The following is a 24113-nucleotide window of genomic DNA, read 5'->3' on the forward strand; positions in this document are numbered from 1 at the left end:
TTTAACACAAAGTAATATTTAATTACCATATGTTGATCCAACCTGGGGCCAACCCTCTGCATGCAGCCAACCCCATACTGTGCACGGCCTCCAGCCGTGCACAGCAGGTGGTAGGCTGCAGAGACTTGAATGTGGCCAGGCCCTGTTGCTAACCCCTCCATGCACGCATGCAGCCAACACTATACACTGCCTTTGGTCATGTGTGGTGTAGGGTTGGCAGCTGGGCCTGGCCTGTGGCCAGGTCCTGCGGTCAACCCTCGCAACCCTCCACATGCTGCTAACCCCGCACAGAACACTGACCCCTCCCCAGGCAGATTTTGGACCCGAGTACCTCATCTTTCTGGTCCCCGCCTTATTCTTAAAAGGGAAGAGGGCATGCAGCCTCCCTCTAGGCTATTATTGGCCCTGGAGACCCGATCCCGAAGGCCTGGTCAGCATCTACACAGGGAGGGGGACACCCAGTGCCCCATCCTTGAGACAATATTGGCCCTGGGGACATCATCCCCTTGGGCCTGTCAAAAAAATTAGAGGAGGCCCCAGGCTTATTTCAGTCCCTGGAGCTCGGTCAAAATTAGTGAAGGAGGATGGGAGCCTTCCTCCCTGGGCCGATGTCAACCCCAGGGACCCCCATTCTCTGGGGCCTGGCCAGTCAATGGTGGGTCCCCTATAGTCTACCTAGGGGGCTGCGATACCCCCAAGGCTCCCAGCCATCTCCCTGCCTCCAGTGGGAACTAGCATTGCTCCCACACACAGGGAGTGGCAAAAACTGCTGCTTCCTGCAAGTTTATCTGTTTCCTTGCCCGTTTGACAGCAGACAGGGAAACAGATGAAAAGTTCAATCACAGCAGATAGGCACCATGCTAGATGTGGCCCACCAAAGTGGCAGATAGAAAACAAGCGCAGGATGGTACACTTGTTTTTTTGTTAATTTTGCCATGAATTTGCATATCTACTGTGATTTCACAGCAGAAAAAAAGACATTTGTGGCCACTGGTGAGACCCCACTACCAGGCCTAGGGGTCAGTAAAATCCTACCTTGACACCTTATGGTAATTTTTGAATTTTTTCTCAGAGTCCCAAAATGGCTACCAACACCTGCTTGAAGAGTTGACAGCCAGTCGGATCTCCGCATGAGATCTGTCAGATCTGCGGAAGATTCACGTCCCTAGATATCTATACATCTTTTATTTAAGAACTTCAAAACTACTGAACAGATTACACCAAAGCACAAGAGCTCTTTATGGACCAAGAGATATCTTTCTGCCAAACTTGATCTAATTCCATTCAGCGGTTTGAGTTGTAGTCCTGTCTGAAACCTCTATGAGAAATTGCATTGGAAACATGTGTGTTTTGACCCCCCTTGCCTGACTAATCACCCCAAAACTTTATATATATGCTGTGATGTTGTGCGGACAAAGTCTCCACAAGACCAGACCATTGAGTTGGTGTCCTAATGAAGTTTGGCACAATAAGGTGGGACAGACTTGAAAACTGTAGCCATTGAAATCCTCTTGATACCTGCTTTACCTTGTCACCCTCTTCAGCTACTAAACTGTAGTATGTTCCAATTTTTAATAATTTTTTCATGTATGTATCCTAATGCTCACAGGATTTTAGGAGCTTTTCTGGGTGACCCATGCTACAGATCCAATGAAGATCTGTAGCTACACTTTGTTTCTCCAAGCAACCGCTAAAGGTAGTGTTCTACTGGGGTTTGCCTCCCAAGGGTTACTCATGTCTTTGACTTACCAGTAGACTGCAGTATGCTATTTTCTCTAACCCTTAGAGAACAGCTTCCAGAGATTTGGATTCAAGAGAAAGCAGAATCCATGTCCTCACTAAGCCTGGGCAGAACTTGCAGAGTTACTGTCAAAGCTAACCACGTCGTCCCTTACCTTGTCTTGACTGAAGTCCTCTAGGAAGACGTGGATGATTTCGCAGGGACGCAAGGGACCAACTTCATTAATCACTAACTAAAACTTACTGATTCGAATATGCACAGCAAGGTTTAAACTAGGAATTAGGGAGGAGGGCCGGTACTGGACGTTGAAGGGAAGACTTTAGTTCTTGCTGTCGACCTGCGAAGCAACAAGCACCAAAGACTTTAGTATTCCAGTTTAAGAGTCAACACTCCTAACTATTCTTAGGCCCCCCTTTACTATAACTCTATCTAGTTAGAGCATCTAAATCAGAGTGGCGCACTTCTGAAGTTCCCCTACCTGCGATCAGCAAGTTGTAGGCCTTCGCCCAGTATGTCTTTGTTGGGTAGTGGTGAAGAAGTCGTCAGATGTCCTCTAGGATAGATGGTTAACTGGTGGAATGTCAGCTTGTTCGTCTGGAAGTTGACGCAAAAGAAAGGAAGGATTAATTTACTATCTTTAAGAGACCCTTTGCATTCTTCCTATCTATTCCTAAAACTTACTTGGCATTAACCTTTGCTTCTTGATCTCGGGGTTCTAGTCTTTTCAATTAGTGCTATAAAAGATAAGCATAAGCCAAAAGACACACCAAATCCTACATATCTTTCTTCTGTCACCTTTTACAAATAAAATCTAAAACCTCATTGTAAATCTCTTCACAATTCAACACTTAAATGAACTGGCAATTGTTCTTCAAAACATTAATATGCATAAAAATGTCCCAAGTCTCTTTCTTTGCGAAGCCTTTCGCAAATAAAAGTTCCAAAAATTCTGTTGACCTTTCTTGCGAAGGGCGCCTTAAATCAAGTAAAGTACTTAGCTTTCCAATTTAGTTCTTGAGGTTTCTAGTTCCAGGAAATAAGAAGAATCGCCGTGGAGTCCTGCCAGGATCGAATTCTCCTTCAGGTGAGTTCCTCCATCAGACGCGACCTTCTCCGAGGGAAATCAGAAGGTAAAGCGCCTTCCAGAAGGCTGGGTGCGGTTTAAATACAGGACCGCACCCAGCCGCTCCCAGTCACGCTCTCTGAACGTGCGCCGGGACGTTGCTTGCAATCCCCGTTGGACGCGCACCGAAAGGGAGCGTGCAGGGATGCGGGTAGAGAGCCATGAGACCTTCGCAGGGGCATTGTCTCTTACAGAGCCATACGCGAAGGTCACAATTCAAATATACTGCGCTCCCCAACTCCAATAACCAAACAAGGCATCACAAAAGTACACAAGCGAAAAAGGCACAGGTCAAAGCAAGGTTGGCAAAAACCTAATAAGGTGAAAAACATGTATCACGGAAGTATATATACACCCAATCACACTGACTTGATGCGTGCGGGGAGCACGGGACAGGGGTGGGTTTTCATAAGGGAGCATTCTGCACATGTCTTAGGATATGTGTGCTAAGGGTATGTAGAACCATGACAGTTACACCCTAATGAATTCGATTGAGTTACTATTCACCTGGCCTTCATGGACCTGTCATCTAAGTTTGATCGTGTCAACAAAACTAAGCTCTGGCAGACTAAGTTAACTTTTGGTGTTGCTAGAGACATCTTTCTTTTACTGCAGGACCTCCATAGAGATACAAAGGCTGAGGTTTAATACACACAGGATTTCAAGGTTTACCGTCTGTTTCTAATACAGAGAGGAGTCCAACAGTGTTGCATTTTGTCCCCTTTTCTGTTTAACTTATACATAAACAACTTGGAGAAGGTATTAGTAGTGCCCAAGGTGGGTTTTCCCCAGGTGGAGCAGCATTGTCTGCCTGTACTTTTGTACGCAGATGACGCTGTCCTGATGGCTAGGGGCCTGACAGTCCTGAATAACTCCTTTGCTGTACTCACAGTGGAACAGGACTTGCTAATTAATAACTCAAAATCCCATGTGATGCAGGTGGGACCCTCTTTGAGAAAGTCTTACCCCTTCCTGGTCGGGTCTATTCTAGTTCCCCGGACTGGTGCTTTTTCTTACCTGGGGGTCTTGTTAGATGATAATATGAATTGGGGGCCTCTAAAAAGCATAAAGAAAAGAGACCTGCTACGGGCCATTAATGCTATTTTTGACTTTGCTTCAAGATTAGGAAAGAGACCAAATAGGGCTCTTGTGAAGATATATAGTGTCAAGTGCATTGCTAAGGTGTCTTAAGGCAGTAAAATCTGGGGATATATCGCTCACGATGAACTACAAGTAGTTGAAAATAGTTTTCTGAGATGGTTTTAAAGTGTTCCCCAGGGAACCTCCACCTTCGCAGTACATGAAGAGATGGGTATGTCTTATCTCTCTGACTTGTTGGCCTTTCACCCCCTTTCCCTGTGGATAAAAACATGGCTCAGTAAAGAGACCACCATAATCAAACTGATTTTGAAGGACTGTATGGCACTTGATCATTCTCATCACATTCCCTAGCTCAACTATATTAAGGAGTGCTTTATGAGCCTGGGAAGAGGTGATTTTTTTCTTAGCCCAGAATTGACCAGCTGCTACTATCAGGGATTGGGTAAAGAAATCCTTCTTCAGACAGCTAACCCTAGATACGGAAGACCACGGGCTAAGGAAGCCTAGCGTACGTAGGTTTAGTATTTTGAAAATTATGCAAGATACTGAACCATATCTTTTAGGGCTATTAATCTGATCTGATCGGAGTTTAATGCCCTGTGGCTGAGATGGTAAGTCTCCACAGGACATGCTCCATTTAGTAATGTTTCTTAGCTATTATGAGTTACCCAGGAAGACCAACATCATCCCTTTCCTGAAAAAGGTTACGTTTAGGCAGGTGCGCCCAGCCTTTATCTTCCTACAAATGCTTTCAGGTAACATTCTTGTTTAGGTCCTTAGTTTTTTCTTTTAATCTGCTGTTACACTTGGATCCAACTGCGACTAACAGTTGGAGGCATATTAGGGCCGGTTGCGATGTGATCGTGGTCGCATTGTCATTTTTTTACCTAGTATTATGTTATCATTTTTTAACCTTCTTTTAAAATATACAATATGTATACACATATAATATAACAGTATATTTTTATTCTTGTAAATAGTATTTAATGTGATGTAATTTGGTAGATGTTTTATCGTTATGGCTCTTTGTACTGTTTAATTGACTTTTATGTTTTTTTGCAAAAGCTGAACAAAGTTATTTGATTTGGTTTGATTTTGAGTATATATGACAAGCTTACCCAAACTAGCACCATCAGAAAAATCACCTAGCTTTCCTGAAGACCACAATCTCAGCAGGAATTCCCATGTCACAAAAAGCAACACTATTCCAATTAAGCCTTTTGAGAAAATAAAATGATCCATTCCACAAGACGATGTCTGCCAAGTGGTTCAAGCATTAGTGAATTCACAGAAAATGCAATACAAGCAGACTTTTCTGAGCCTAGAAATACTCCTCTCAAAGGATTTTTTTTACATAATGCAAGATTGATGTAAAAGAACAAGATATTTTTCCACATACAACCAGTACTAATATAATTGAATTGGTTCGCCACCTGTACTTAGAAAAGCCTTGAACATTCTAAACATGCATGTCAAAGAACCCGGATAAATCCATCTGCTTGCTGGAAAGACTACCCATGGCGGACCACTCAGGGAAAATAAGCAAACCCATTCTAACCCTACAGGCTTTAAAATCAGTCAAAATTGTGAACCAAGCTTTTCCAAGTATGTATAGAACACCACAGACCACAAGGATATGTTAATTGACTATTAATCACTTCCATATTTATGGCCTTCTCCAACTTGTGTCATCCTATGTACTCACAGTTTTTTGCTAATCAATTTTGCAAAGTTGGTAAATTACGTATTTGTTATAGACTACAGTGCTCTGATGCACCATCCGAAGGTGATGCTATTCAATTCCAAAATGAACAAGGTAACACTTTAAATGTAATCTGTTTTCACAGACAGTCACTGTAGTACATATTGGAGCAGCATCATTTGCATCCTTGTAGATGCCATATAAGTAAAAATAGTACTAAATCGGTATAGAATTTAGACTTATAAGAACCAGTATCATGAACAACATTTTCAAAATCTGGTTATTCACTGCAATGGCAAAGCAACAGTGGGAAACAAAAGTTGTTGGAAGGAAACACACCGAGCGTGGTTGGGTTGAGTGTCTGGAAACCAGGGGGCATATTAGCAAGGGCCATATCGCCACTTTAGCAGCACTTTTTGCCACTAAAGCTGTGATATTTTTATCGCCCTATTAGCAAGCTGTCGCTAACAGTAGTTGGCAACAGCTTTTAGGCGATTAGCGACCTGTTTGGGGCCCGTTTTGCATGTCAGCGATATTTATCGCTAATGACATGCAAAGTGGGCATACCCAAACTGTTAGCGACTGAAAGCAGTCGCTAACACAGCTATCGCCTAGTAGCAAGGTGGGCTGTGCGATTAAAAAAGTCGCGCTAAGCGCGATTCTCCCCAGAATTTTACGCCTGCTCAGACCATTACTTAACCTGTTTTTCTAATGGGAGGTGGATATTAAGGTTAAGTCCCCATTATCGTTAATGCATGAATATCGCTGGATTTCCAGCGACATTCACGCATTGAGCCTCTATCGCCAGATATTTGATCGCATTAGTGATAAACGTTGCTAATAGCATGTTATCTCTTTGATAATATCCAGCGATAGGCGGTGATAAAAGAAACCGTGCTAAGCGCATTTTACGGTAAATACCACATGTCCTTGCGAATATGCCCCCAGGTGTTTTTATATATTTGAGACCGGGACGAGAGGCCTTTTTAGGTATGGCTCCCTCATTACTCCTCTCGCCCTGTGTATCATCTGAAAACAGGCAGAAGTAGATGATTTGTGGAGTCATATGAAACATAAAATTATAGATGTGAGAAAAGTGAATGGTGGGGATTTTTACCACCTTGAAGTTCTGAATGACACCATAAACCAATTGAGTGTTTCTCTCATTGTCTATTGATGTCACTGAGAATCACCTGGTGAAAGGCATTACCTTAAATCCCTATTACACATCTATAATCCTATATATTATAACTTTAAAGAAAGACCTATAATAGACAACAACATACCATTATAATGAACAATATATCATATACCAAATATAAATATAAAATTAGAAGCTTTAGATTAAACAAAAACAGCAATTGAAGCAACTAATATCAGACATAAAATAATAGAAAAAGGCAACTTTCACTTCATAGCATTAAGAAAAAGAAAATTAATCATAAATGTATACACAATATTAATAATACAACGATTTTGAAATAGAATGAATTGCAATATCTTTCCTGAAAACTACTTTACTGAATGGATTTGAACAAGGGGATATAAATATTGTTAGCTTAGGTGCCTGATTTTTTTAGGGACTATTTATGGAGTGGAGCGTAAATCAAAATGTACATGGCTGACAGAAAAAGTTTAATTATATTCCTCCCTCTTCATGGTCTGGGCTTGACAGCACAGCTGTCACCAGTTTGATTACATGCTCATCACTAGAGAGGGGCATTGGCTTTGCCCAAATGTTGGGAGCCAGAATTCCATATTTTATTTGGGCAGAGGTTGTGTGCTACCACCAAAAATCTGCTCGCCCGCCACACAGCTGTGATCATTTTGATTATTTAACCAAGTCTGAACTTTCAGGGGCACACATATAATAACATTGCAACACCATTAAAGTGTCTTAGATGACTAGACCTCTTAAGTGATTTTTCTCTGGCAGCAGCACAGATAAGAGTCATTACCCTATAGGAATTTTTATGTCTGGCATCACAGTGCAGCTGTCACCTGAAATTTTAACGTACATTAATTTTGTTCTACAGTTTATTTTTTTCACACAAATACATATCTATTCTCATGCTATTTACTCATAATGCTTCACATTAGTATGCAGCGTTTCTCTAAAGCCAGACATGTTGGCACTGTCAATGTTTGTCTAAAGTAATAAGTGTCATTTGGAAAGGGTTATAAGTCAAAGTTCAAAGTAAAAATTTAAAGTTACCTTATTGGTTTGACAAAAGTCACAATAATGTGAACATGCAAACCACAACACTGTTTATACAATCAAAGAAAGAAAAAGATATGGTACTAGAACAGAAAAAGAGGGTAAATAGTTTATCTGGTTGAGAGCACATATTGGAAGTCTTAATACAAGTTGTTTCCACGGAGTCAAAAAAGAAAAACATATTGCTTTGGACAATATTGAAAAAGGAGGAATAGAAAGTTGACCAAAGTATGAACTAATCCAGGGCACGGCACTTATGCAACATATTGTGCTCTTTCACATTTAGCATATGACGTAACACTTTAGTAGCAAACGGCACAAACAGTAATATTAGGTTGAGACGTGTTTTGTCTTGTTGATTGTATGAAATACGGCTATATCATTACTTTAATGTATTTATGCAGAATAATTTCAATTCTGATAAACAGATGGTATATCAAATAATTTAGTCATACAAAAAACAAGCATTTGCAATTAAATCAGCCTAACCTTTGGGACCTTATATGTATTTAGCTATGCAGCACATTAGCCTGGGTGCTGAAACATCTACTGTTATTTAACATGGAGGGAAAGTAAGCACCAAACTGCGTGATGCACCTGGTATGAGAAATATTGCCTTTCAGCATGAAATGGTATAGTCCAAAGCTCTCTTTTTAATATAAAATCGGGGCCATCGGTGGTCATATCACTGAAAATACAAGATTTGAAAAAAATATTGTTGTCTACGGGTGCTCGTGGAAGGTAATTTCTAGGGACTGGAATCTAGGGAATGCTAAAGTGATTCTGCTATTTTACGGACCTCTGCTCATTGTTTTCTGTCAATTATGTTAAATAGAGGCAGTTGCCAGAAAAATAGAACAAAGAAAGTCCCTCAGCAGAAAGTATTTCTGGTATTTTACTGACCTCTTCTGGTCGTTTTCTATCAAGACAGTTAAATAAAGGAAGTTGAACAGAAAAAAAAGCCCCTAAGCGGAAGCAGACAAGTCCTAGGGCTGATCTCCAGAGCCCACAAAGTACATATATATATAAGTATATACTAAATTATCACAGAAATTAATAACAATGACAGCCAGAACAGCCACAACAACAATCATAACACTGATAATGATAATAACAATAATAATAATGTAAATGTAAATGTGTGTGTCTTGTAAAGCGCACTGCTACCCGGAGGCGTCCTGGCGCTATAGACCGCCGGGGAACCCGTCCTAGCTTTCCCTGTGAGATGTTCCCTCCTAGGTATCTCCAAGGTGAAACCAGGCATCCCGGTGTATGTGGGAGGCCGTTGTGGAGATGAGGCAAGCTAATGCCCAGAGTTGCCGAGTGTAATCCCTGGTTAGAGTAGACACCGAGGCGAGAATTATCGAGTCAGCTGACCCTGGTTCACGACCCTGCCGCGTCGGGATTTGAACCCAGGTCCTGGGCCGTCCTCTGCTTCCGGGTCTGCCGTCTCTAACCAGTGAGCCACACCACTCCACAATAATAATAATAATAACATAATAATATACTTTTGAATAAATTGCATTAAGTTACAGAACTCTTCATTCAAATAATTTGATATTAACAACTTTCAGGGAGTTTTATGCCTACCATTATATTGGCAATTTGCTGGCCAGGCCACTTTTGGAAATTGGCTTAACCCCTTTGATGCTTGTGACGGAACGGTTCCGTCACGAGCGCCGGTTGGGCTGTGCTTATGACGGAACCGTTCCGTCACGGCCACGCCCGTTTCTTAGAACCTTCAGCACAGCGCGAAAATTCGCGCCGCGCTGAAGGTGTTAACATTATGCACCATCCCTTTACAAATTTGACTTATTTGTTTTCTTTCCAAGAATGTGCAGTAATTTGAAAGTCTATGTGCCTTATCCTGTTCTTTCTTGTTGTGTTACATTCATTGTGCTGTGTAAGTCCACATGGTGAAATTTTCTTGTTCTTGATTTTCAGTGATGATGAAAGCAGTAAACTCTGCAAGTCCAAGTCTAATATCAAGTGTGCCCTCTGTGACTTGTGCCAGTGGTTACAGATCAAACATGGTACGTTTAGAAGCATTCCACTTTGTGCTTTGTGTTATGTTGACATATGAATATTGAAAAATACAACTTTGAAATGAGATTGAGTTCAACAGCACCAATGAAATATGAGTTAGTCTTAAACTCTGATAATATTTATACATTAAAGCATAGGAGAACACGCTCTTAAAACATATAGGTCAAATTGTTATCTACCTTGAAGTTAAACTTAGAAGAGAGAGCTGGGGATAACCATTGACATGCTAATGAACACCCTCAAAGTAGTAGTTTTGCTGATTTTACAAAAAAATTTCAAGCATTTTCTTACCAATCTCCACAGCTGCACTTTTTCACCAACAAAAGGGTGGGGTAAAATTTGAACAATTCCTGTGAAATAAAATCACACCAAATGAGTATATATGGATGAGTTTCCCAATCCAAATTTCAGGTAAAGTGATATGCTCAATCTCACACTTCCGAAATCCGCTGGAGGAACTGTGGAGCAGTAAGAATTCACATGTAAATCTACAATATATAAGGTTTCTACGTGTACTGCTGGTAATTCTTATTGCTAACATTTATGTCGAAATCTAAGCAAATTCTGTCTGGAAACTAAGATTTGAAAATTTTCATTTTGCTTCTGTTTTTCTGTCAAGTAAGCATTAAGCACCTGGTCAAAGAATTGTCTGATGTGAGAAAATTCATTATTTGTAGGGGTGCGCGGCAGTCCACCACAAGCAATAATGGCACTATTTGTGTTAGATCTAGTAAAAGATGCAGGGGCATATTATCAAGAGAGGAATTCCAATTTAAGCCCATGTTAAATGTGTAGGACATTTAACATGGGCTTCAATTGGAATTCCATAGAGCATATTATCAAGCCCATTATCACCATTTTCGCTGCAGTTTTTTGCTGCTAAAACTGCGATAATTTTATTGCCTGTCTTGGTAATATGTCCTGCAGTAATTTACACCTGAACTCAACTCCTGGCAGCTAGGGCACAGAGCAGACAAGCTTAACTTCAGTAAATGTACAAAGCATTTAGAAATACCAAAACAGTTGAAAAGTCTAAAAAACAAAACATTAAAAATCCCACTCTAGTTTCTGAAAATAGATAATATTTTAAAACAAAACAAGCACAAGAATCAAATCAAGACTTTTGCGATCTATTGGCCAATCTTTTTCAAGAGAAGGTTGACAAATTTGTGGATAACAACACTCAGATTAAGCATACATCTGATACTAGAAAAAACATAAATAGCCTTTCTACGCTTATGAACCCCTTGGAGGACCAATTAAAAGACCTTATCCTGTCAATTAAGTCTGGCTCTCCATACTACCCCTGCCCGCCTAGTATAATGCATCTGATACCCTCCCAATTGGCATTGTATTTGGGGCAAATTATTAATAAAGTATTCTCTTGCTAAATTTTTCCCGCCCAGTGGAAACGTACCTCAATTCTTCCACTCTTAAAAAAAGACAACCTGGACAGCACTGAACCCAGCAATTACCGCCCTATTGCAAGACTCCCTTTTGCCGCCAAATGTATAGAAAAATTCATGAACACACAAATCACTGAACACATTGAAACAAACTCATTGCTAAATGAAAACAACATGGTTTCAGGAAGTATCATAGTACTGAATCTACCCTTATCATAGCAACTGAGGATATCCGTGTAATTCTTGATGGAGGCGGATCGGCTGCCTTGGTGCTGATTGACCTCTCAGCGGCCTTTGTCATGGTCAGCCATGAGATCTTGGCTGACCGTCTCCAAGAGGCAGGAGTAAAAGGCACAGCATTTGAGCTTTTAAAATAATTTTTAATAAATCGACAGCAAAATGTAGCAATGGGGTCAGCAATCTCCAAGCAGTTCTCCCTACCATGTGGAGTCCCTCAGGGCTCAGTCCTAAGCTCCACACTTTTTAACTTATATGTAGCACCACTAGCCCTGATTATAAAAGAGGCAGGTTTCTCCCTAGTTTTATACGCTGACGACACACAAATTTTGGTGTCCCTAAAAAACGGAGAAAAGAACCCGGAAGAGGCTTTTAGTACATGTATGAAGAATGTGAGTGATTGGATGGATGGAAACTGTGTGAAGTTGAATGCATCAAAAACAGAAGTTATTATCTTTGGTAACAAACCCTCCCTCTGGACGCCCGACTGGTGGCCGCCAGTACTGAATGCGCTGCCTACACCCTCTACCAAAACAAAGGACCTGGGCATCATCATAGACCAAGAACTCAAATTCAAAGAACAAATTAGCAAAATCACATTTGTTTAATTTTGTGCCATACGACTGATCAATAAAATGAAGAAATACATACCAGGGGAACTCTTGAAAACTGTGACCCTGGCCATGGTCCTCTCACGTATAGACTATTGCAATAGCCTTTATCTTACCCTCAACTCAGGTCTGGTCAACAGGCTCCAGATCGTACAAAATGCAGCAACCCATCTCATTTTAAAGATCCCTAAAAATGTATCAGCAAGAGAAGCTATAAAAAACTGCACTGGTTACCGGTTAGGCAGAGATGTAAGTTTAAAGCCCTATGTCTGGCTTTTAAATCTTTGCACGGTCAAGGACCAGTGCAGTTTAGGAACAAACTAAAGTGGTATGTCCCCAACAGAAACATACGGTCAGGATTGGCTAGTAACATGATAGTTACTCCCTTCAAGAAGCCTACCTGGGGAGGTAGAAGCCTCTTTAGATCAACAGCGAAGCTTTGGAACAAATTACCTATTACCCTAAAAAAAGCTTCATCCCTGCTGAGTTTCAGGAAAAACTTAAAAACGTGGCTATTTACACAGATTGCATGACCTAAATAATCTTTTCTTTTGCCTGTCCCCAGCACTAATGTCCCATCTGTTCTCAGTCGTCATAGCGCCAAGACGCCTTCGGACAGTAGCTGCTCTTTATAAATCCGATTTACAATTACAATTACCCTCTTAGTGTGCCTGGCTCCCCTGCCCACCTACTCCCTCTACTCCCTACCTGAGTCCCTCCTCCTTTCCTCCAAACCCCGCTTCTCTCACCCTCCTCTCACCCTACCATCCCCCCTTTCCTCCCCTTGTCCCCCTCTCGACCACCACCCGGCCTATTTCCCCCCTACTTTTTCCCTTCTCCCCCCACTACTGCACTCTTGTAGCTGCATGCTAAAAGAGAAGATGTGGCCCTCCTACAGGAGAGATACCTAGAAGCCGACAAATGGTGCCACGACTGGTCTACAACACCTTCCACTACCTCAACTAGTCCACAGCGTACATGCTGAGTAGTGATACACCTCCGCAAATCATTACCCGTCACCCTTGTGAAGATGTGGTCTGACCTGGATGGCATATACGCATTTGCCAAGTTGAGGGTAGGAGATAGGTCTTTGTGTGTGTGTTCGGTATATGCACCGATGGCCAAATGCGCCTTCCTCCTTCAGTTAAATTGCCTCCTTGTGGAGATCAGCCTATCTTAGTACTTCATTGATGGGGACTGGAACCTTGGTCGTGGCGCAGTTTTAGATAGGACAGACCCCCTAGACAGGGGAAATGATGTGTATAGAGCCTTACTGGGGAATATCACCTCCGACCATGGTCTTGTCGATCACTGGCATTTCTTCCACGCGATGGACAAGGAGTATAACTTCCTGTCCTTGGTACATGGCACACAATCAGGCCCGGACTGGCCATAGCGGGCACCGGGAAATCCCCCGGTGCGCCGCAAAAGTGGGGGCCGGTTTTGAGCCCGTGGGGGCCGATTTTGTTATAGGCCGTTTTTGCAGCATAGCTACAAAATCGGCCCTGCAACAAAATCGGCCGAAAACCGGCCCTAGCAAAGCGCTCGGCGGCACCTCCAACCCCCCCGAGTGGGGAGGGGGGCCGGCCGAGCACTTTGCCAGGGCCGGTTTTGGTTCCCAGTCCAGCCCTGCAAGCAATCCAGTAGAGACTATTTCCTCATCTGCCACCCGGCAGTGGCACTTGTTTGGGAATACTAGAAGCAGCCTTGTCCGACCATTCCCCGGTTCTACTGTCTTTAGATGTAGGCTTGGTCTCCCCGGGCCATAAACCATGACGCAGAAACGTACAAAGATACTGCGCCCCTCAAGGCAAGACCCAACTCGGAGACCATGTCTCAACATACATGGCAGACAACAAGAACTCCGTAGACTTCCACAGGGTGCTCTGGGTGGCCACAAAGGCAACCCTCCATAGCCAACTAATGAGGGATGCAGCCATGGCCAATAAGCAGGCTTCTCTTCGTAGTGTCAAGTTGGAGGCACAGATCAGCACTCTATTGCTTCTACTCCTCCTGCCTCATTGTGCCCAATCATAACCATTTAGAACAGGATTGTATGACCCTCCATAGTCTTTAAACCTCCAAGGTGGAGAAAGCCCTCCAGCATAATTAGGTGAGGCACTACGAGCTGGTGGAGAAGACAGGATGCCTGCTAGCAAGCCAGCTCGGGTGACGGGAGGCTGCCATGGCCATACCGGCTATGAGGTGGATGAGCGGGGAGAAACTCTCCCAACCTCAGGACATTGCTAATGAATTTGAGTCCATTTACAGGGCACTATACGCCCCTTAGACACAGGCGGATGCGGATCGAATCACAGCATTCCTCAAGAAAGTTGACCTCCTGCGCTTAACAGACAAGGGTCGAGAACTCCTAGCGTAGGACATTAGTAAGGAGATTGCAGCAGCCATCTCTGAGCTATCCTATCACAAAGCCCCAGAAGAGGATTGCTTCCCGGCTGAATTCTACAAAATGATCAGGATAAGAGTTGATCTCCTCCCTCCAAGCGGCCTTCCAAGAGGCAGAGCGGATGGGCCTCTTTGGGGACACTCTCTAACAGGGCAGTATTGCAGTCCTCCCCAAACCAGGAAGGGATCCTTTGCTCTGTAGTAATTACTGGCCCATTGTGAGAAGTTGGCCTGGTATATGCTGTCCACTAATTAAAGTGGGCACATTGCACCAGTCCAAATGACCCTTATTCATGATTAGGTCAAAGACATCCTTTAAAGAAACCTATCCTAGTGGTAGCTGTGGAGAGCTGCCTTCAGGCTAAGTCTCGAAGGAATGTAAAGCAGCTTGTTTTACCAGATTAGAACCTCCTGAATAACCAAATGAAAGGAGAACCACACAAGAGATATATAAAATATATGTCTTTATTACTAAACACTAATAACCTCTATATGAGATTTGAGCACAAGGCACACAATTATTAATCAATAGAACGACGGTAAATAGCACAATACACAGCGGGCTCCAGGGGGAGACCAAACCATATACTAAGAAAGTGGTATAACAACCACCACTTAAGTAGTCACAGTGCCTAGAGCACATAGAATCACTGGGACCCCAAGGAACCAACCAAATAGTGACACAGGGGACCCACGGAGGACGGGTGCAGTGTGAGAACACAGACGCAAGCTCCGTACAACTCTATGGGAAAGTCACATTTGGAAAATTACAGTTTAAGGACACTTCGGAATGGACTTAAAGCACACCCTTTGGAACATATAAGGTTCTACGGCCAGCACCTGTGTGAGTACTGAAGTACCCATGTTACCTATCCCAGGGGAACCGGGTGCATAGGTGTCAAGTGATGTCGGAAACCTTCGCCGTTTTCAATGGTGTGACTGAAAGAAGTGCGGCTGCTGGGAAGATGAAAAGTGTCCAGTAGAATCCAAGCCTGTATCCAAGGTGAGAAGAACCTGAAAGCAGAGGGGACAGAGTCTGGGTTACTTCAGGGTGACCAGGGGCTAGGGCGACGAATGCCCACTGATGTTGGGTGCTTCAGGTGAGACTATGGGATGCTGACTCTGCAGCCACGGGGACCAGGAGATGTCGACGACAACCAAAGCCTGGAAGTGAGCTGTCCCACAAAGGATGTTGAGTGCTAAGGGGTCAGTGTCCAGATTGAACACCAACAAGCCTTGGCAAATGCAACCCACGCGGGCAGAGGAAACCAGTCACGGTAGGGACCAGCAAGGTCCAGGATACTCTCTAAGCTATGGGGAGTCAGGGCACGTCTGGAGCAACCACAGAAGCCCAAGAGAATCAAAGTTATCTTCACAGGGACCCACAGGCCAATGGACCAGCGATCGCAAAGGGACCTCGAGCTGAATCACAAAATACCTACCCACGGAACACTTGTGGAGTGTAAGCCGGAAATCTTTGGTACAGTTACTGATCAAGTCAAGACTATACGTAGCCCAAAGCACAGCCTCAGGGATTTCCAAAAAGCATATGCTGCTGCAAAAGTACATGGTGCACAGGGGTTCAGGTTTCACGGTCCCCACGAGGGATACTGGTCTCAGAATTGCTGAGAGGGCATATCAACCTCAGCGATGCTCAGGAACCCACCTCCTGTGTTGCAGAAATCTTTGGAGTCCTCAGGAGCTTGGGAGATGCAAACTGATCAGATGCGTTAAAGGTGCCTGCCATGCAGGCTAGTAACTCCTTTACTCCAAGGGAGATTCTTCAGTCATCCAGCGTAGTGTAGATCATCGTAGAACTTGGTTTCTGCTTGCGGAGTTTAGTTCAGGTAAAATCTAAAGTCCTGTAATCAGGGTTCCTAATTTCTACCCAAGGAAAGGGTGGGACAAACTCTGGGGACCCACCTATGGGAGGGTCAGGACCTAGGGGTGGTTACACCCATGTCCTTTGTCCAGTTTGGCACCAGAGTAGGAGCAAATGGCTCCTGCAGCCGGTTTGAACTGGACTGTGCCCAGGGACACCAAATATGCCCTCAGTGAAGACTGTCAGGCACTCTCAGAGTGCACCCACCCAGCCCCAATACACTAAATCCTAATGGGGAGGTGGCCACACCGCCCTACGACAGGAAACCTATTGTCCAGCCTCCCCTGCTCGAGCTCAGCTCAACAGCAAGAGGGCAGACGCATGTCTGTGGCTGGCAGCATCGATTTTGTGATGCCCAGGTCGAGAAAGCTGGTACTTAGTGTACCGGTGAGTCACATAAGTCCCTCTAGAAGGGTGGAATCCTACCTCCCCTGCCAGTTACTGGCGGGGAGATATGATTCCAAGGTGTTTGACACCAAACACAAATTGTTTCTAAGCAGCCGTTTTAAAGTTAGCATTTATTGTGAGGTTATAATGCACTTAAATATATATGGTTGGCTGCATCACAAAAGACCCCGGAAAATAGGTTTCGAAGGCTGCAGAGGGGCTCTGCTCATGCAGGAGCACCCTCTCACATAAAACCCAGCACCCTGCCTTCAGTATTGATAAGGCCTGCCATAGGGGTGACTGATAGGTTTATATGTTCAGTGTTTTATAATATTGTGAACCTATATGTAAGTAAGGGGTGCATGGACCACCTTACACAGGCTGCAGTAGCAGACCTGTGGTGTCAGTATGCATGGTCTCTCAGTCGTGCCATAATACATGCTGCAGCCCCTGGGAGGCCCCCGGGGTCCTTATGCCCTGGGTACATAGTATACCATATACTAGAGAATGATAAGGGTACCCCAGTATTCAATCTGGAGTGTACCTAAAGTACATGCAATCAATTTAGAGGACAAAGCAGCTTGACTGGGGTCCTGGACAGCTAGATCCCAGTCAGTCTAAGTCGTAAACAGTGATACATCAGCAAAAAGTGGGGCTAACTATAAAAAGCAGATTCAACTCTCCTACACCCATATCTCTCCTAAATAGTGACATTAAGATCCTCATGAACATACTGGTGTTACGCTTAAAAGCGGTCCTTCCCCTTATTCATAACTCGCAAGTCTGCTTTGTACCAGGCCGTTCCTCTAGAAATCTTCTTGGTACACTGAAATATACTCTCTGGACAGCCAGGAACTTTCCAGAGGAGATTGTTGTATTGTCTATAGATGGTGAAAAGGCATTTAACCGCATTGAGTGGGGATACCTTTTCACCACTGTGAAACGGTTTGAACTGGGGGAATAGTTTATCTCTATGGTACAGTGCTATAAGACTGCCAGACAGCTCAGGTCAATTGTGAAAAGTTAATCTCTGATCCCTTACAGATCCAGGGGGGTTGCGTGCACAATCCAAGGCTGCCCGCTCTCTCCACTTCTATTGCTACTAGCAATGGAACCCTTGGCTTCTATCATTTACCATTCATCACTCATAGCCAGTGTTCCCATCGTGGGAGGCCTCTCCAACACAACAACCTACTCACCGTGCGGATCTTCGCAACTCCCTTCCAGCAATACTGGAAGTCATAGACGACTTTACAGCCTGTCCCACTGGAAGGTAAACAGGGACAAGGGTGAGGCACTCACGCTGTCGACCTGCATTACATTGGTGGCAATCCACGGATATTCCTTCTGCTGGAAAGCTTCTCGGCTCAAATATTTGGTGATCTTGGTCCACAGGGGCCTAACCGAGATGGTAACGGACAACTTGACTCCCCTTATCACGCAGATGAAATGGAACTTTAATAAATGGTCCCTGCTGGGTTTTACTATGTGGGGCAGGACACAAGCGGTGTGGATAGTCCCGCTGCCACGCTTTACCTACACACTCAGCATGCTCCCTGTTGCGATTCCCCTGGCCACACCACATCTCATAGAGTCCTGGATTTGAGCCTTTGTGTGGGGATTCAACCGACCCTAACCAACAGCAGCAAAACTTGCACTGCTCCTGTGGTGGCCTGGGCTCACTGTCGGTGTAACAATATTCTCTGGCCATACATCTTTCTCAATTTACCTACTTTATACCAGGCACACTGGACCCTCCACAATGGGTTCACATTGAGTGTTCGCTCCTCGCTTGTGACAATGGACTCAACCTACTTTTGGGTTCCATGCCACTCAACCATCACACCCACATCCAGTGCTGCAGGCCATGTCCAAAGCCTGGCACCATGCCCACTGTCTCCTTGGATTGGATCACCGACTACATAACAGGGAGCCGCTGTGGGGCAGTGACAGTCTCCGCAGTGACGGACAGACCCTTCGCTGGCCGCATTGGTGGAAGGGGGCCCATAACTTGGACACGGTACTATTGGATGGCGACCTGAAACCTTTCAATCACCTGAAGAAGGAATTTGGTCTACACCCACGACAGGCCTGGCAATACATGCAACTGCAAAACTGCCTGTGACGCTGCCTGGGTCCCTGCCCATGGTCCCTACAACCCTCATAGGTGGGGAATACTTGCTGATGTGGGGCCAACATCAGGGAGTGATGTTGGGACTTTACGGCACACTCACGAACCACCTCTTTTCACAAACTCTCTCCTGTAGCCTCCCCACCAAGTGGCAAGATCGCCTTCAGATTACCATTGAGAAAGAGGACTGACCGAGGTCCTGGAAGCCCTGCAAAAGGGCACCCGGGAAGCCTGATTGAACTTTTGCTTGTTCAAGATGCTCCATAAGTGGTATTGAACTCTGCAAAAGCTGCAAAGGGCTGACCCCCTACCCCACTCAAACTGCTGCAAAAGCGTGGCTACCCAATGCAACCTAAACCATATCATATGCGATTTCCCTTCAATCCAGTTTGTTTGAGCTAAAGTAGGGGACACTCTGGTGACTTCCATGCCTCTCCAGCTCCCCTTTACTCCCTCCATTATCCTCCTACATGATCTCTTGAGACTCCCCTGATCCATCCTAACAGAAGTGCCACCTCCAGCACACAATGCTCTGCATCCTTCACCAGTGACGCTCACCCACACCTCCATCTCAAGAAGCCTGGGTTGTGGCAATGATACAGACGGCATCCTATGAGCACGTCATCTATGGTATGCAAGACTAGGCCAAGGTGTTTACTCAGCATGGGCGCCCTTCCTCTTAGATGCTCCCTAAAGCTGACTACGCCCTTACGGGCTCCCTCCACCCTCCCATTCCTGTTGTGTGCAGAGGACAACCTGACATTCACCACAGTGGTATAGACCCCTATCTGTCTTCCTTGGCTGGGACACCGGCCATCACATCCACTCCAGCTTCTCTCACTTACTCTTCCCTTGCCCCTCCTTACCAACCTGGGTCATCTTCCCCTCCCTACCTCTCCCTCCCTCTCCATCCTTCTCTGTTCCTCTCCCCCATCCCTACCCCACTGTCTACCACTTCTCCTCTCCCCCCAAAGCTGGGCATGCAGCTCAGCCCTCAACGGGGACCTCTGATTTCATGCATCCACAGATTATGTGCACCAATAAACTGGTGAGCTAGGACTCTACCTTTTCCCCAACCCAAACCCTGGACCCTCTGACCACTCCACAGCCACCCCCTTACGACCCCATTTCCCCCTACTGAGACATTTATTTTATGGTTCGGGGCTCATGGCCCACCCCCTTGCGGCATAGTTGACAAACTGTCCCCACACGGAGACCCCCAGATACCCATTCCTTTCTCCCTCCCCCCAACCCCTGAGACATCAAGGAACAAAGGTCTCCATGCTGACTGAAATGGGAGAAAAGCCTATGCCCACCACACCATTGGCCATCCCCTGTGGTCCGGCACGCAGCAATAGGGTGAAGGGCCTAATACCCTTCCTCCACTAGCAACCTGCACCCCCTCATCTTGCACCCCCAACGCTCCCTATACCGCCCTTCTCCCTGCATTCATTCCCTTCTTATTGTACCACTCAATGTTGTCCATTATTGCATTTCTCACTTTGAAACCCCGTTGTATGCTTTTATTTCAATAAAAAATTATGATACAAAAAAAAGGCAGCCTTTAGTGTGGCAAGGATGCATGCTGGATCCAAAGACCGGCTTCTCTGAGATGGGTGGATGAAGGATGAAATCATGGTGAAGCCATTGATGAACATGGGAAAAGCTCTGAGCTGGTAAAGTCCTGGGTGAATGCCCAGGAAGCTGTTGGCATGAACTGGATGCTGCTTGATGTCAAGCCCAATGAACATTTCTACTTTTGACCTTTTCTGGAAGTTCGATTTCATCAGCATTGCAAGGCTGCAGGCTGTAGCCAAAGAGGGCTCAACGGTCTCAGATGCCAGTCTCCTCTCAGTTTCATGTCTACCTGCCTCTATCATTCTTATTGTAATTCTGCAATTGGAAGATACCTCATTTCATAAGTTACAACCTCTCCTCTTTAAAACCCTATCCCTGTAATCTAACATTATCTAATCTCCACCAATCTATCTATCTCACCAACCATTCACCTAAAACCACATAGCCCTCACTAATAATCACACCAGCCTGCTATTATTATATCACAAAGTAAGTGAAGTAAATACATGCATTGCTTCTTGAGAACACGTGCCTACTCACAATAAGCAACAATTAACCACAAGATTAACCACTAAACTTAGGTTCCAGAGTAGCGTGCTACTCACCGTAAATCACAACACTTAAGTCAGATTTACAAAGCAACAGAGGCCACCATGCTTGGCATTGCATTGCTGGTAAATCTGGAGAGATGCAAGGCAGGGCAAATCACTGTCTTGCATTATTCTGCACATTATATTGTATATTCCTGCCAAGTTTTATGTACATTCATATGACACTCCGCTCTACGCCACTCCAATCTAAGGTATTCCTGTATACGCCACTCTAGTGTAGACCACTCCACTCTACTCCACTACACTCTACAACACTCCACTATATGCCATTCTAATGTATTCCATTTCACTTTATGCCACACCACTGTATGACACTCCGGTGCCCGCCACTCTACCGTATGCCACTCCACTGTATGGCACCCACCTCTACAGTATTCCACTCTACATCACTCTATTGTACGCTATTCCACTTCATGCTATTCCACTATATGCCACTCCACTCTACACCACTCTACTCTACGCTATTCCACTGTATACCACTCCACTGTACACTACTCCAAACTGCACCACTCCAATCTATGCTACTCCACTGTACACTATTCCACTTGAAGCCACTCCATTCTATGCCACACCTCTCTACGCATCTGCATGCCACTCTTCTCTTCTCAACTCCACTCTATGCTATTCTACTGTACACCACTCCAATCTTCAACCCTATGCAGGGTTGTCCCAAAGCTTTTTACCTTTACCATCCACTTTTGGTGAAATTCGTTTTTGTTGGCCTTTGTACTCCGTGCCCTTTACCACAGCTAATCATTGCTTTAGTGCTTCTGCTGTCTCCTCTAAAATAGTAACACTGGCTTTCACCTGATTGCCATATTTAATTTACTTTTATGTCCCCTGTACAATGGTGTACCATATACCTAGGGCTTGTAAATTAAATGCTACTAGTAGGCCTGCAGCACTTATTGTGCCACTCACTTAAGTATCTCTTTAAAACATGTCCCAGACCTGCCATTGCAGCCTGAATGCAGTTTTATACTGCCAATTTGATGTGGCAATACGACCCTGCGAAAAATTGGGTTGCCTGTTGACTGGGGTGTGACCTCTAGCTAAGCAGGAACAGCAATTCTTGTAAGGGTAATGAACAAGCAAACCCCAAATAAACCCATGCTCAACCCCTACAGAGCAGCCAGGATTAACTTAAATGCAATGTATGAAGTATTTGTGGAACACCTCAAACAGTAAATCATCGAAAACACCACACAAAAAGGATCCCACGCCTAGCCAGAAAAAAAGAGCAAAAGTTAATAAATTCCAGAGTTATGAATTTTTAAAGAACATTATTAAGGGGCTAAGACTGCTGCACCACTGCCAAGCACCATGGATCCCTAGCAGCAGCAGCGGTCCTGTGGCTGTCCAACCTCCACATTAGTAATGGGGTGGGTGGACCACCAGTGTGGCGGTCCTGGGAATTCCACTACAGATTTAGCGGTCCATTGGATAAGGGCCTAGGGCAAGAAAATGGCACCTTTCTAAAAGTTTTTTTTTTGAGAACTTCAATTTAAAATGATTCAACTTCACCATAAATTAGCATTTTACATTCAGATTCCAGAGACCGCAAGCATGAACTGGGTATCCATTCCCATTAGGAAATTACAATTATAAAATGTAATACAGCAACTCCAATGTTATCCTATGGGAGAGATCGGCCTTGCAGTAGTGAAAGAGGTATTTAAGAGTATTTTACTACCAGGACATGTGAAACTTAAAGCTGCATGTCTTACATTTTAAATACAGTGCACCCCACCATCTAAGGCGTCTGGTCCTACCCTAAGGCTGATATATGTATTAAAAAAATCAATAGAAGAAGAACTAAGAGGCTCTCAAAATCAGACAACAAGGACCTCAAAAAGGGTGAACTTACCCCTTTGCCTCGGCCCTAAGTATACAATGACAGACTATATTTGAGGTCTGAAAGGTAAAGCAGTTAGTCAGGTAAGAATTTGTTAGTTAAGTCTTTTATTGTTTTTCAGATAACAGGCTGGCCTAGACCTGTTTCATGAAGGTCGCTTCTTCAAGGCCAATACATTAACTTTTCAACACTGAAGTTATTTGTATACTACTGGTCAAAACAGATAGTGAACACAACCAGATTGAAAAAGAGAAAATCATAGAGTAACTAAAAACAGAGAAATATGTATAATTAGAATGACAAGTACCGCCTTTTCTTCATTTGTATCCTCTCGTGAGGACTGGCCCTTTTACTTCCGTTATTACACGGTAGTCTGTAAGCTCTATTTTTATGAATTGTTTGTACTAATGCATGCACTACATGCTTTCCTGCAAAATTCAGCATATTCAACGTGCAATGCAGACTTTCACACTGCACTTTTACAACAAAAGGTTTTTTTGTCAACTTGACAAACAAATGCTTTTTTGGAAAAAGCGCCCCATACCACGCATTCACTTTAAAAGCGGACGTGGACCTTGCTTTACACATGCTTGTTTAAAGACAGGGGCGTGGCCTCTATTAACGTGAAAGCGCAGCATGGGGTGCTTGTAAACAACAAGCATTATCAATGCAATAGATCTCTTATTTTAGAAACTTTGACCTATTGGTATTGTAAATGACAATGCCTTTTCTTGCAGGTTTTTAAAACCCAAATAAAAAGCATTGTCATTTATAATGCCAATAGCTCAAAATCTCGCAATTGGGAGACCTATTGCAAATGTTTGTTAATCCTTCTGTTGGAACCTCAACAAAGTGTTTGAAATGTAATATCTTATAACAAAAAGAAGAACAACAGGGGAAAAAGGAAGCTTTAGCCAGGTCCTTGAAAAGGGCAAACAGATCCTTGCCTTTTTAGTCAAATCACCTTCAAAAACACCATCTATGAAAGCAACGTGGCACCAAAACAAAGAATAAATAGCCCAATATGCTATTCCAGGAGGATCAGTAAAAGATCAGTGTGCTTGAACTAAAAAACTGT

At 44.1% G+C, this 24113-nt stretch overlaps 1 protein-coding gene across 2 annotated transcripts in view; it reads left to right on the forward strand.

Moving 5' to 3' along the window:
- Positions 1-24113, forward strand: part of LOC147731545 (dipeptidyl peptidase 4-like) — a 688588-nt gene that overhangs the window by 48020 nt on the left and 616455 nt on the right. For both annotated transcript variants that reach the window (XM_086956608.1, XM_086956609.1), the window contains exon 3: positions 9830-9918. In XM_086956608.1, coding sequence (XP_086812734.1) covers positions 9830-9918 — 89 coding nt within the window. The remainder of the gene's footprint in view (positions 1-9829; positions 9919-24113) is intronic.

The sequence above is a fragment of the Lissotriton vulgaris genome, chromosome 2_1, assembly GCF_964263255.1.
Source record: "Lissotriton vulgaris chromosome 2_1, aLisVul1.2, whole genome shotgun sequence".
NCBI classification, from domain to species: domain Eukaryota; kingdom Metazoa; phylum Chordata; class Amphibia; order Caudata; family Salamandridae; genus Lissotriton; species Lissotriton vulgaris.